Source organism: Vanellus vanellus (genome assembly GCF_965231255.1).
Source record: "Vanellus vanellus genome assembly, chromosome: 1".
NCBI lineage: Eukaryota > Metazoa > Chordata > Aves > Charadriiformes > Charadriidae > Vanellus > Vanellus vanellus.
In genome coordinates, this window is record NC_138905.1 from 108,333,670 (window position 1) to 108,348,822 (window position 15,153).

The 15,153-nt window shown below is 38.3% G+C and overlaps 1 protein-coding gene across 1 annotated transcript in view; it reads left to right on the plus strand.

The window, feature by feature from the left end:
• Window positions 1–11,050: 11,050 nt before the first annotated feature.
• ROBO1 (roundabout guidance receptor 1) overlaps window positions 11,051–15,153 on the plus strand; it is a gene marked incomplete at its 5' end in the record, with an annotated part of 544,235 nt that continues 540,132 nt past the window's right edge. Inside the window, one exon of the mRNA XM_082491545.1 lies at window positions 11,051–11,159. Within this exon, the coding sequence (XP_082347671.1) occupies window positions 11,051–11,159 (109 nt within the window). The remainder of the gene's footprint in view (window positions 11,160–15,153) is intronic.

Below are 15,153 nucleotides of genomic sequence, written 5' to 3' on the forward strand. Positions count from 1 at the left end.
TCTGTGCTGTTCTTACAGGGTTCTCTTGCCCCTTTTCCCTCGTTTCCAGATGTCATTGGGATTTATGTGGGATTGAAATTTGCCCTGAGGTTTGTGAACCAAATGCTTTTGATTTCTGTGGAGTTTGTTTACATCAGAGTTAACTGTGGCTTCTCTTTTACTGTTTTTTTTGTGTTTTGTTTTTTTTTTAAAAAGGTTAAATTAATTAATAAAACCCCACAGCATAGCCAAAGCTAATGGTAGGTCTTGGAAGACGATGGGAGAAAAAATGCTTTTAGAAGCAGAGGTTCACTCCAAAACCAATGTGAATGTTAAAGGTATTCCTGTACAGCAAGGCTGATATTCATTTATACAATGTACACTAAGTGTATCTAAAACCCCCAAGAATATCTTAAAGCCAGCCCTCTGGGTTCGTATTAGATATTTTGAGCCAAATTGCAGCAGTCTGCAGTGGAGAAAAGGAAATGCGGAGAGGGATTCAGCCAGGAATGCTATTGCCTGCTTCCAGGGCCCCTCAAAAAAGCATATTCAGGCTTTTTCCAGTAAGAGCTTCCATCAAACCATCGCTGCCAAGTGTCAGCCTGGAGCCTGCACGGGTGCATGCCCATCCCCAAGGACTGCCACTCACACTTTGCCCTTACTCACCTCTTCCATGGCGCTCTTGGTCTTTATTTTTGCTAACATCAAGTCTTCAGTTTGAGAAGACTGTAGTACTTTCTTTGCAAGGCACAGGCAGGCAGTCACACCGCATACTCCTGCAGGCTTTATTTTTACAGCCTACAATTTCCACATAAACTCTGCAGTGCAAATACACTGTATGCAAACCCAGTAAGTTTTAGAGGTTAATTTTTACTCCTCTCAAAACCCTTCCATGTTATAGTACAAAATATGCAAAGATACTTCAATTTTATGCTAATCCTTAATAGTAATATAATTTTTATACTTTAAAATTTCGTCTTTTATCTAGTAAGCTAGCAGTGTTTCTGTGACTGCTAATATTTTTAAAGTCTGACTAAAATGCAAAAATCACAGCAGTTTTGAATTTTTAAAAAATGAAATATTTTACAGATGCTCATAAATTTGAAACTATTGTCTTAACTGGTCTGTCTGGGAAAGTCATGTTAACAGCTTTCATCTTTAAAATAGCTCTGAATGCACCTAGAATAGCTGTCAACAGAGCAGAAATTGTGAAATGTATCAGACAACAGGTCCACATGTAAGTGAGAAGTAAATGTGATAACTTAGCTAACATGGAAAATCAAGTAATCGGGGGAAAAAAAGAAAAAAAAAAAGAAGAGAAGAAAAAGAACAGACTAGACTTACTAATAAGAGAAAAACTAGATTTTCTGTGGGAAGTAACACTTGCAGGCACTGAAACCATTTTAAAGCGTTCAAGTTGAGTTCATTTTCATATGCAAGGATTTATACTGATAACTCTAAAAGGTGATACTCATCATTCCCATCTTGTGAGAAAGTATGATAAACACTCCCTCATCTTCCCTTACTAAAGCTGAGTTTTTTTCATTTTATTTTGATCATGATTACTTTTTTTTGTGTTATTCATCATATATCTACCTTATCTCTAAAAAAAAGCCTGCTGGCAAATTACGTTACTACACAGCTCTGCCTCTCAAAAATTCATCTTTTCCACAGCATAATTTAGCCATGTTTCATCCTGGTATTAGTAAGGAGAATTTGATTACGACAGCCACACTGGTTTTGTTAAAACCACATCTTTCACTTTAATGTACAATTTTTTATCCCCATAACAAACTCTTACCAATAAATGAAAGGTGCTTTTGCATTTTATGGGTGTTTCTTCTTTTTTTTTTTTTTTTCAAAGGAAAATGGTCAGGATTAAATGTCATCAAAATGTGATTTCATAATCTTTAAAACAGTCGCGTGGATGTTTCCAGTTATTTCCTGGTTGTTTCGCATGCACATTTTCGATGATTTCCCAAAATAATGCTTCTCTTTATGATAGATAAAAATGATAGTATGAACCCAAATCCTAAGCGAGCCTTATGGTGGTATGTAAGAAATTTCATCAAAAAATAACAAAAGCTTCTGTGCATTATTTGAGTTATATTGGAAGCAGTTACTGAATACTATGAGAAAAGTATAGATGTTATTATTGAAGTTATTAATTTCAAGTAGCTCATATACTTAAGAATGGTTATTATCCTGTGTCTTAGTTATTCTGTCATCCTAACCAACCAATATATTATACTAGTGATTTTCTAGATTAGAAAGTGTGGAATTTGTTAAAAACACATACTTTTGTCACTGCGCTGACTTCCATTAACACATCCATGTATGTTTGTACCACATGAAACTTAAAGTGAAATGCTGCCCTGAATCAGCTAAGTGTTTTTTAGTTTGATATATATATATATAAAAGCCAGGCACAGTGGCCTCATGTTCTGAGTATGTCTATGTCCCCACCCATAGAAAAACATATATTTTATTTCACCTGAACGTAGAGTTGGCATGAGATTTTAGATAGTAAATTTATCCCCGTGCTCTTTATGACATATCAGTTAGGGGGGAGACTTTTTATTTCCATAGAACTGTTAAGGATACAACATCTTTAATTCCATCAACTCAGGGCTTAAATTAGAGTTTAAGGTAAATGTTTTCATTTAGCTTATTGATTCCATTCCAATTTAGGAGATTACCCTATAGCTCTAATTCACCCAAAGAATCTCACTGGGGAGATTTTCAAAGGCACAAATACAAGTCAGACCACTAACTTCCATTGACTGCTGAAAATTATATTACTGCCTTCTCTCTGGATACATGGAAACCCGCTTCCCATTGTTCTCTTAATAGGAATGAGCATCCATCTTCTCGAGTAGGCTTTGAAAATGTTGATCAAAGCAGAAGAGGCCAGATGCTCACAGTTTGTTATAGTTCTGCTACAGTCAGTGAATTATTTGCACCATTTGGGACACAAGCCATATCATTGCTAAAATGATTATGTTACTTAGTCTCCTAATAAAAAAATTCAACATTAAAGAATTAAGTTTTCCCTGCTAAAATAGAAAAAGAAAAAATGTATTTTTTTAAAAAATATTCATTAACACCAATGCAATTGCCTATTAAAGTTGTCCTTCACATGGGATTTTTTTTTTTATTTGGCTGTGAGATGTTGACCTTCATTCTTGTTCTGAAGATCAGTATGGAAATACTGCAGAAGAAATGTCCTCACCCACTTGGATAAAGATAGTGTAATGCCTTCACTGCATTGCAATTTAGGTTGGAATAGCATTGGCAGATGCAGAAAAAGTGCATCCAGACTCTTATACCTGCTTTTAAACACTTTGTCACAGTTTCTCTTCTCTGCCCATCTGACAAAATAGTTCCCCGTGCTTCTGGTGCCATCCACCCCAGAAAAATTAACTGATTTTGTATGCCAGCGTCATGCCCCATTCAGCATGCACGTGTAGAAAGCAATTTATTTTCTTAAATGAGCAGAATGAATGCCGAGAGTATCTCCATCTTCTGGGATAAATTTCATGGGTTTTTAAATACTTGGTAGGCTGGCTCCAGTTTCTAGCTTTTTGAGCTGAAATGTGCAACAGGGCCAGCGTACGAGGTGTATTGCATTTTTGTCTCATGTCATCTACTCAAAATCAGCTGCTGAGACAACGCCAGCCTCGCCTTGGTTTTTCTCATCATCTGTCACTCACTGGTGTTGGCACAGTTCTCAGCCCAACTACCTTTCCTTCACACCTCTTCCGTGCGGTGTGGCAGTGCTGAGTAGGGGTTGGTTAACTGGAGATACAGAAGAAGGAGGTGAGGAACAATAAGCGGAGGGTATACTGGAAAAAAAGGAGGTAGTACGCTGAGGTGGAGAATGAAGAAGTCAGAGCTAGGTGGAAAGGAAAATAAGATTTCAGCTAAGAGCAATTAACCAAAAGGGAAGAAATTTTAAAAGCATAAAAAATAAAGAAGAAAAATTGGAACAAGCTTTGTCTTTCATCTTGCAATCGTAAAATCTCCAGATCTTCTCTGAATGCTTTCTTGAAACCCAGTGTTATATTTTAATGTGTGAGAAAAAGTAAATATAGAAATGCAAATTAGGCCTGACAGATTAGCCTAACAATCATTTTTTGAAAAACAGAAGGCCGACCACAGTTTAGGAGTTTATTTGAGAGCTGAGTAGGATGGCATATTTTTACATTAAACAATATTCATTTTAGTTTTCTTGTGTTTATTTTTGTCTGCACATAACCTTATAATTCTCCACCACTCAGTAAACACTGCTACGTTTGCCTGAATTAATAGGATAAAGATTACCAGTTTGTTAGAACAGATAATGATAAGCGACTTGCATACATTAAATGTGTCGGGGACATGTTTAATCCATAAGTTTGACGTTAAAAGCACCAACATTGTATTATAAAATTTTACTGTCACCATGATCTGGGAAGCATTCTTGCGGTAGTCTCATACAGCTTCTCAGTTATGCTAACATAAAACACTGGCTATGCTGAAATATCAGTTCACGTAGAACTGTGTAGATCTGTTAGTTGTACAGTCACACATAAAAATCCTAAAAATATCATTATGAGAGGGCACACTATAACTACTTGTTTGGGGTCAAACCAGCAAAAGACCAAGGTGCCATATTGTAGCTGGCATAAGCGTCCTGAGAGCTCTTGAGAGGGACTCAGTTTTTTTTCTGAAATGAAGATTTATTACCAGAGCTAAAAAGGAATATTTAGATGTGATGCTTTTGGGAAAGTCGTCCTTTCTTTACAAAATGGTGTGCTGCGATGCAGAGTCTGCTGGTGCTTTTTGCTTTTAAAGAAGCAGCAAATTTCGACTCCATATTGCATAGAAGCTATTTGTGGCAGTAGAAGGAGAAGGTACAGGAAGGAACTTGACTTGGTAGCCTACAGCAGCATCACTCAGACAAGCTACCTCAGCTGGGGTGGGTGTGCCCTGCTCTTCTGGTCCTTAGCCATTTGGCTAATTTATTTTTTTATAACGGTAAATGCATAAATTCTCCTAGGATGCATGGTATGAAGGATAAGTCAGCTACTGGCAGCTCAAATAGCAGCCTGCAAGAGACGTTTTCTTATGTAGCCAGTTATGGTGCCGCAGATGTCTAGTTTGCTTAGGAAGGCTGATTTTTTTTTTTGCTTGAGTGCAAGTTTGGAGATATCTCATAGGAACTTACTTTTTAACTTACTTATTAACAATAACAACAACCCCCTTTTTCTATTACATGTTTATGGATCAGTTTTTCTTTCATTGACTTCCTGATGAACTTAAAGTGTCTGTTGCAAACAAAGAAAAAGAATTTTGAGTTATGACATAAGAACAAAATACAGTCGTAATTCTTGCTTTTCTCATACTAGTTAGGCCAGCAATGTGGAATTTGTTGTAAAAGACACAGTAGTTGCTGACTTAGCTTTACAGACATTGTCTAATGCCTACTCTTCTGCAGCCAGATGGAAAAAACAAGTCTGGTAATATTCTTTGATCTCTGTATGTGTTTTGTAGTCCCTTTTATACTTGATAGGCTCAGATCCTTGCACTTAAAAAAAAAAAATCTGTGTTACCTTGAGGGCATGAAGATAGATGGCAAATTGATAAGGCACATGGGTAAGAAAAATTACAATTTTTCCCTCAGAAAAGCAGATCATCTGTTTTAAAATTTTCGTTAAGAGAAACTTTATTCCAGGTTAATTGTATACAATAAATGAGTATATATGTAAGGCTTTTTGACCCAAACCAAGATTAGTTTACTCATATGTTACTTCAGTCAAGATTAAATAATATATATCAAAATGGATTTTTTAATTGTGCAACTCTTGCTCTGTTTATGTGTTTGTTAGTTTATTAACAGACCATGTATGCATAGAGTCATGTACATGCACTTAAAGGTTTGTACGTGTGTACACATTTATGCAGAACACATTTGTTTTGCTCTACCATCAAGACCTTAAAAGGTGCTAGCAAAATGTATAATGTTATGGTTGAGAACTTAAATTAAAAAGCGAGGTAATTAAGATACAAACAAACCTGTGCCCTTATAGAAGTGATGACTTTTAAGACAGAGTTGTGCTAGACCATAAAGTCTTTAAGGGAGAGGTAATGTCAATTTATATGTTTATACTGTGCTGAGTGCACTGATGGTATTCAATAAGTAAACAGAAAAAGTAAAGGGTATGGTAGTAGGATGGTAAATTTTGCATATTTCTTTTATTTTATGCATTTGACTGATAAAAAAAAAATAAATATAAGGCATGTTTTGTACTCTCCATGAGCTACCGAAAGTCTCAGGATCCTTTGGTTGTTGTATTTCATTACAAGCAAAACAAACAAACAAAAACCGCTACAAGGCTGATTTGGGAACTTTACCATTTCCCCAAGTTTTCAGGGGTAATAGTGTGTAGCTCTCATCCCGACGCGCACTGCTGAATTATGTGAGCATGCCCTTCGCTTCACAGAATTGCATTGTTTTCGTGGCAAACGTTGCTGCATCTGAGTTGATCTCCCCCGAGTTGTTAGAGTCATAGGGGCTGCAAAATAAAACTCAGGTAATTTTAGCTTTAATGAGTTCTTTAACTTTTGTCCTGTCGTGCCTGAAGGTCTCTGTACGGCTGCCTCGCAGAGGGTCTCTGATAGTCACCAGATTTAGTCTTTCTTCTAAAACGGGAGACTGTTCCAGAAATGCATCAAAGGCGATGTAAGAACTGTTGTGGCAGCGGTTTAAGTACGGCTTGTACTGCAGAAATAGAGACCTGCTTTGTTTTGCAAACTTGATAAAGATGCCTTAAAATCAAGCACCGTAAAGGGCAGCTCATTACCCTCCACGATAAGGCAAGGAGAGAGCAATATATGCCCTTATGTGACCCAGTATATGGCCTTATATGACCCAGTCCTAGTGTGACCTTCAGGAGAGGATGACTCATGAGCCCCTGGCACGGTGGCCAGGCTCTTCCTTGTCAGTCTGTCCTCTCTCAGCACTAAAGCAGCGCGGTGACCTCTGTGAAAAAAAGCTTCACCAGATCATCAATTTCCAACACAATCAGTGGTGGGTTCTTCAGAAGAGGTGACAGAGAGGTCCCTGTGTAAGGAAGTGGCTTTGGCTTTGAGGAGAGTGGAGAAGGACTTCTGTGCAGAAGAGGGCCGACCTCACGGCCTTGCAGGCTGGCAGTGAGAGAGGCTGTACCTTTCATCATGTCTCGGTGAATGAAGTATCCCTGTGCACAAGAGAGCAAAGTTGTTTCAAACCCTTCCTGGAAGGCCGTGCCAAGGTGCTGCAGAGAGCTCTGCTACCCTTTAGAAGAAGGTAAAAATGAAGTCTCTAATGAAGGGAGAGAGAGCTTTTTCTCAAATGCTGCCCTTTATGGATAAAAAGCTCTGTGGAAGAGATCTGATCCAAGGAAAGAACTGTGCGGTAAATTGCTAGTGACTTTTATCTATGACACACTAAAACAGAAATTAAAAGGCTGGGGCATAATGAAAGTTGAGGATAAAAGAAATTAAATATGTCTGAAGATTTTAGAGAATGACATATATTAAAGCAAGATAGAACTAGCATAACACAGACCATAAATTCATTTTGTAAATTTATCTTTTAGTCCTTAACTTCTGACTAAGCTGCAACATATAAGTCAGAAAGGCATCCAGTCTTGGTATAACATCTTCGAGTGGTCCGCTGCATCTCTGAAAAAGTTGTCCACATGGCTAATTCCAGAATTAATTACATTGCTTTTGACTAAGCTTTCAAATTGCTAAGGAACTCACATGAGCAGAAATTATACAGCAGAACCTGAAACTAGTTAACTGAGCTATAAAACACCGAATCACATAGGCACAAGCCACCTTTTATTTGGCTTCACTCTGAATGCTTAATCAGTTCAATTTTACTCGGTCTTACCCCAATTGGGGAAGGCAGTGGAGCCGCATTGCTTCTATGGTAGTAATTGTCCACTGTCCTGCTAACCAGCAACACTGTGCATGAGGCAGTCTGTTAGACAAAGTGATATAAAAGCTTGTTGGGTGATAAGTTTTCCCTGTCTGACTGCATTTTTGGTGTGAATGGAGAAAGAATGGTCACTTAAGAGATGCTGCTCTGGGCACCCCTTCACATCCATCAGAGTATGGGCGGGTTTTCTGAAGACAACAGCTCCTTCTCCTGGGACAGGATAAATGGGTGCAACCTGTGCAAAAATGTCAATGAAGTTTTTGTGTCCACAAAGGTACCCTTTCATAAGTCTTGTAAGATACAAAGCCATCTGGCCTACAGTTCTGAATCTTCCCACACAAAACCGTGTGGCTTGAGAGCTCAGCAGACATCTGCTGAAACACCAATCTGATGCACAGCACAAAGCTCAATGAGGTTTGGGTCTGGGACCAAATAAAGGATAACAAGCCTTAGCTACAAGGCAGGGGGTTCTTCTATGAGGCAGCTCAAGTTTTTTGGCTGGGATTCATTTTGTGTAGCTCGTTCTGGAATTCCAATCTTTCCTTTTTCTTTTTCTTGAAAATCTTTATCTGTGTATTGCTAACTGCGAGATCTCAAAGCCTTTTGGGTTTGGTGCCTAAAACTGCAGCTGTCATTTCAAAAGGCAATTTTTCTGCATTCATAGTAAATGACACCATTCCACAATACTGCTAATGTGCTCCTAAAGGACCACCTTGTATTAACTGAGGTTTTTCCCTGCGCTGTATTTTGGTGCAGTGAATGATTTGGTACATTCAGGTGTCTTACATAACCAGCAACACGATGAGTCATCTTTAGAGAGTGATCTCAGATGGTGAAGGATGTACAGTTAGAATGTGCTTTTAAAAGAAAGCAATCCGAAATTTCTAACCGTTTCTTTTAACGCTGTATTTTACCATAGGAGTTATTTTTGCTTGGGGGCAAAGGCCCCATGGCAGGTATGGGATTGATGCTCCATTGTTCTTTAGCCCACCCATGTGGCTCCTGTAGAATAAAATGACGGCAAAGAAACCAAACCCCTTCATCAGAAACTTCCACTGAGTCGAGGAGATGGTTAGTCTCTCCCTGCCCAGACACAGTGGTGGGTTCATATGTGGAAACCACCCCTTTCGTGGTCATCTGCACAGGGGAAACAGCCACGTGAGGGCTGCTGGGTCAGACTGAAACCAAAGACTGCTTGTAATGTGTAACACGCGGGAGATTTGGCAAATCACCTTTTCTTTATGTCCTCTGCTGCAAATGCCTTACTTTTTCTGCTGAATGTAGTTAGCCCAAACTGAAATAAGAGCACACCTCCCTCCCTAATTTCTCCAGCTGGTCTGATTGATGAAGCAGAGCATTCCTTTTTAAGGACTCGTGGGTAACTACTTTACTAGTCATGGAAAACTTTCTGATACAATATCACTGCTGTCTTCTGAAGTCTGACAACTTTAGGTAAAAAATTGCTCCTGGCCTCTTTTGGAAAGTTATCATTGCTAACATGAGAACATCTAGAGATGAATGGCTTCAGATGGTCACGCTGTAACCGGTCACTGTGGAGTACATCAGTAGCACTAATCATTTTGAGTTCAAATTTCATAAAGAGCAGTGGCTGTGAACACTATAAATTAATAGATGCATTTTTAAAGCAAAAATAGCTTACTTTGTTTCTCCTTTCTTTGCAATTGAAATTGTATGTAGAAACTTATTCTGGTAATTTATTCAGAAACCTCCTGAATTCTGCAGCTCAGTTATAGCCATAGCATCGACGCAACCTCCAATACACAATGGGTGAGGCAGAAGATCAGCTTGTAGAATGTTAATTCATTGCTGTTTATTAAGAAAATAAGTTTCACCATTGTCTAAGTTACAGTTGTAACTATTCCTGAGGCTGATGCTTATGATGCTAAATAAATAGCTGTCTTGCAATTTCTTTTCTTGAATATGAATGTAGTCTTCGTCCAGACTGAAGTCCTCTGTCACCACGAGTGACAAGCGCTCCAGTCTCACGGTAGTGATTTTCAGCTCTCAGGATGAAGCTTTCCTGGACCTCCAAAGGTCGTGTGGAATGATTTCCTAGCTGTGGTGAAAGGGTTAGCAGCTAAGTTTTGTTACGGTTCTTCCTTGAGACTGTTTCTATCACCATGGGGAAATTTTTGATCTAGCTCCCTGGCACTGATAGGCGGGGGGTTAAATAGCTCCCAACGCTGCTGCCCTTAATGCTGCCAGCACCGGCGGCTGCTTGCAGGGGGTGCTGGCTGCCCAGCGGCTGCTGGGCTGGAGGGTGAAGGTTTGTTAGGTAACACAGATTCTAAACATAAATTCTCAGAGCTTCTCGTACTACCGGTAAACTGCTCATTCATGCAAGGTCTGCAGACCCTGGGCTGGAGATAGTGTTGTTCATATTATTTTCCTTAGAAATGGAGACATTTATGCTAAATAAGAGAAAGAGTTATTGAACAGATTAAAAAAAAATATAAAAAAAATTCTTTTTTAAGCCTTCCTTTCTCACCCTAGAGATGTTATTATTCCTCCCTTCCTTTGCCCCGCTTTGTGGGTAGGGGAGGAACCTTTACAAACTGTATTTTTATGCCCATGGATAAATGTAATGAGTTTTGAGTGTCAACATTAAAATGTTCTGTGCCATCAGCTCTGTGCAGCTGCGGTGAAATATGCAAGTGAAGGAGAAAAACCTCCTCCAGTTTCAGCCTGGCTGTGTCCCCTGCTAGGGTGCTGTGGGGAATGTTGATAAACACTGGGAAGGGCTGAGAGGTGGCAGAGGCAGGTGAGGAGCTGGTGGCTTCTGAGGGACCACAGAAAGCTGCCGGTGCGTCTCTTCCGGCGTCTGAGTGCCAGAGGCTCCTGGTTAAGGGAAGCCTTTACGATTCTTCTGTTTTTACATTCCCTGGATAAAGGAAATAAGCGATGCAGTGGAAATACAATTTTTAATAAACGTTTCTAGTAGGAATAATATTTTACATCTCCCTCTGCCTCTGCTGAGTAAGTGCTGTTAGCTCCAATTATTCATTCCTATGGAAAGTCTTCTAATTCATCTTTATCGGTACTCCAGGTAGAGGTGATTTGGTTTTTTTTCTGTTACCTGGCATGGCTGTGCTGTCAGTGCTGCTGCTGCTCGGGCTAGTAGACATACCTGCTGCTGCGGACATCGCGCCTAGAATAAAAGCGGGGTCAAGGTGGAGAGGTGAAAAGAATCGTGAGTAACCCAGGCTTTTCCTTCTCTTCTTCTCGGCTCTCCATTTGAAGAAATGCGATATGCCTCGTTTCGCTCTGTAACTCTTCCTCTCCGGGAGGTTATTCTTTAATAATAGCCCTAAGACCGTATAATTTTAGGTATTTAAATATGCATGCAGAAAGCACGGGCCACACCTTCTGTATGCTCCACACATCTGCAGTACAGCCCTGTGTTCCACGGCAAGCTTTCCCAGCCGCCTGGGCTGATTAACTCCTCTGTTTCCAGAGAGTTGGGAGACTTCCAGGCTACAGGCAGCTGTAGCTTTCCTATTTATAGTCTTACCAGTTTGCTATTTCAAATGTTAGCATTGATAAAGGTAGCAAATTTTACAGGTATACCGGTTGCGTGAAGGAACCTTGTAACCACGGTGATTATCCTGGGTAACTTGATGGATAGGAACGGGTAACTGTGGTTTAAAACCTACAGATTTAGAAAGGGGGATTTAACGCAGCCTTGCAGCTTGTGCAGGGTTTATCCACGCTGCACTTAAAAAGAGAAAAGAGCATTAGTATTAGAAAAGGAAAGTAGATGAGTCATGATAATATTTGGGAGTGAGACTTCCTACTGCATACACAGTTGCTGGACTGAAAGAGCCAGAAGATTATTTCCATTTAAAGGGCAACCCAGTTCTTGCTGAGATTATTCTTTATTCCCGTCCAGCTATATAAATAAGCGTGCCCATGATGGGCAACATACTATTGTCATTATGCCTGTGAATTTTTGCTGTGTGGTCTGTTTTGGAGAAGGAGTATTGAAAATTCAATTGATGTTTTCAGCTTAATGCAGCTAAATGTGATGTGGTTGATTGGAAAATAAAAAAAAAAAAAAAACCAAAAAAAAACCACAAACCAGAACTTGTAGGGGTGGCTGTTGGTATCCTTGGGATGGGTATTATCTTGACAGTCATGTTGTCTGGAAGCCGATCTACAGCTTAAGTAATACTTGTTTTTCCTAAAGTACAAACATACGTATCAATAAGACTGCCATTTCACTTGGTCCCCCAAATCAGCAGCATTAAGGAAAGAGATGCTGGACTGAGTGGAACTGAGAACTGCCTCATCCATTTACCAGTAATTTACATCTGAAAAATACACTGCCCAAACTAGCAGGCTGTTAATGTGTGTTTCAGTGATGCATAAATATAACATCCTATGGCTTATAAATATTTAAGCATATTAATTAATTATGACTAAAAGAGACTTTCAGTTTAATAGATGTGGAAACTGAGGCACAACTCTAATAAGACCTGAAATACGTTGATTGAAATTTTTCCAAGGCATGCTTCTTGCTCAGTAAAAAGGTCTTCTAAAATATGTATCTGTGTATCTTTTCAAGTACTAGCTTTTATGAAAAAAAAAAGCCAGTTCCCAGAGCAAAAATACTGTATTTTCAGTTTTGATTCATTGATTTTCAGGTGTTTGGAAGTTTGTGATTCTGAGTATTTAGTCTGAATTTTTTTCTATGAAGAACTGAAATAGATGGACATACTGATATTAATGTCTCACAAAAGCATTACTGAAGTTAATCAGTTTGGGATGGCATTTAGCCATGATGAGTAAATTGCACAAATATATACGAGTTTAAGAGCACCACATCTTTTGGAAATTGTTTTGCATTTGTAATAGGTCACAATGTCATCTGTAGTTAGCTGTTAGACCTTATGGATTCAAATCACTTGCTTTCTTCTCTCAGGACAGGGGACTCTGAACGAGAACATTAGCAAATTGCTAATATTTGGTTAAAGGAAAATCAAGGTTGTAAATTAGTTTTTAGATAATATTGATACTGTGATACTTAATTGCTTAGAGAGATCAGTTGTGCAATGTGTTAAAAGTTATGGATCTTGAAATTAAGAGAAGCCATTTGGATCAGTCCCTAATGTTCTTTTTATTTAAATATTAGCTATATTCATACCAGGAACAACTGCTGGGTGAGAGAGATTTTACAGGAATGCCATTTGAATTGTATACTGTTTGGCTTTGCTATCTATGATGGAAAAATTTCTCCGGCAGCAGAATGCAGCTATCATGCAGAGCTGGATGCTATGGGAAGTAGCGAGCTCCTTCTTTCCGAGAAAGGAGAAAGCCAAAATGTTCTGTAATTGTAGTTGTTTGATTCTTTGTGGATTTCTGTTAATGTTATATATTTGCCTGTCAATTGACAGAGTACACAAAGGTGTTCTCTTGCTGGGTTATTTTTGCACATCATGGTTAAAAGACTGACAAAAAGTGCTCTAAGAAGGTGTGTGATTATGTAATATATATGTTCATTTAATTGGGTTACACTTAAATTGCATAACCCAAGCCAAAAATATGACTTTAAATGAAAGGGGACATGGCTGGTTTCTGCATCTCTAAACAGGAATTTTCACTAAAGCACTCAGGTGTAGCAGTATAGCAATGCTTTAAAAGTATTTTATATTTACAGTACAGAGAGATTTCAAAATTCTTTTGCTCCAAGTGGTCTTTCACAAGATGGAATAACTATGTGTTTCTTTAAAGTCTCTGTGATGCTTCTCCAAACAAGATCATGGTATATTAAGAGGCCTTATGAGTTGCCCGGAAAAGTTGTCGTGATCCAAGTTCTAGTCATGAATCTCAAGGGCAGGACCAAAGTGGTCCAGCAAGGACCACGGTAAAACTTTATGAGTGGCGTTTGCTTTATCTGAGCTCACACATTCTTGGACAAAGTTTTGTTCTTTACTTTCCCACAGAAGAGTCTTGGAGCTGGGATTTTTGTAGCCTAGTTTCTGCTCCACCACAGCTCAAATGAGTGGAATCAGATTTGGGGAGAGTGGGAAGAAATTACCATTTCTTACAAAGACTACTGCAAAAAAAAGTAGTATGGAAGGAAAATAAGGGGATTTATTCCCATAAGCATCTGTACTTTTCATTATAATGGCACCTTGGGGCCAGGAAGGGGTGGGACACAACAGACATCAACACATATCTTAGAGGTAATATTAAAACATATAAAATGTTTAACTTTATAAAATATATCATTGCTTATTTGCTTACATTATGGTGTTTTCTTCTGGCACGTTATTACTTTTTTCTGTTCACTTCATTTTTAAGAAAGCCAACGATTATTGTTTGAATGCCCCTATTTTACAACTTACATGCTTATGATCGTGGGAAATAAAGAAATCTCATTGTTATTTTGATACTGAAGTGGCAATGTATTATGACTGCCTTACTATCCCTCAGAAAAACTATATCATATGGTAATACCATGGTTATTATTATTTGCTATATACTGCATATAATGCTTACATTGGAGACTGTACATGCATATTTTCAGACATTTGTAACTTTGTATATTTATTGCCGTACTCTATGTAATTTTCTTTGTTGGGAAATTTTTATCAAAATGGTTTGCTTACTCTGTGAAAAAATATGTCTTCTCATAGAGAATAAAATTGTAATTTTCTGGGCAAGTTTTGGATGTCATATAAAGATCAGAATTTAAAGTTGTCACAATGAATTGCTGGAGCAAAAATGTGGTTTTGTAGTTTTGGTAGGAACAGAATTATGAAGTCTTAAGATTTTACAATACGTAAAACTATTCTTTCTATTATTCAATTCATTTTGCATTATAGGCAAAGAGCTTGAGATCAGCATCATTGTCTTATTTACTGTAGTTGTCACTAGGAATGTCAAATGCCATAGTATTCATTTAACTACAGTTGTTATTAGGAATGACACTAATATATCACTAGTAGAGAGCATTGATACCTGTTTGTGGTGATTCTTTGTATGTTGGAAGTTATAAATATACACACACACATGCATGCATACATATGTGTATGTAATATATACATACATACACTTTCTAAAAGTTCCATAACTTTCTCACTTGAGCACTCTGGGATAAAATATACTCTTGGTGAACCTGCGTGATTGTAAAAATTTCCAATAGTTTAGTTGTTTTTTGTGAAGAACTGATTTTAGTGGAA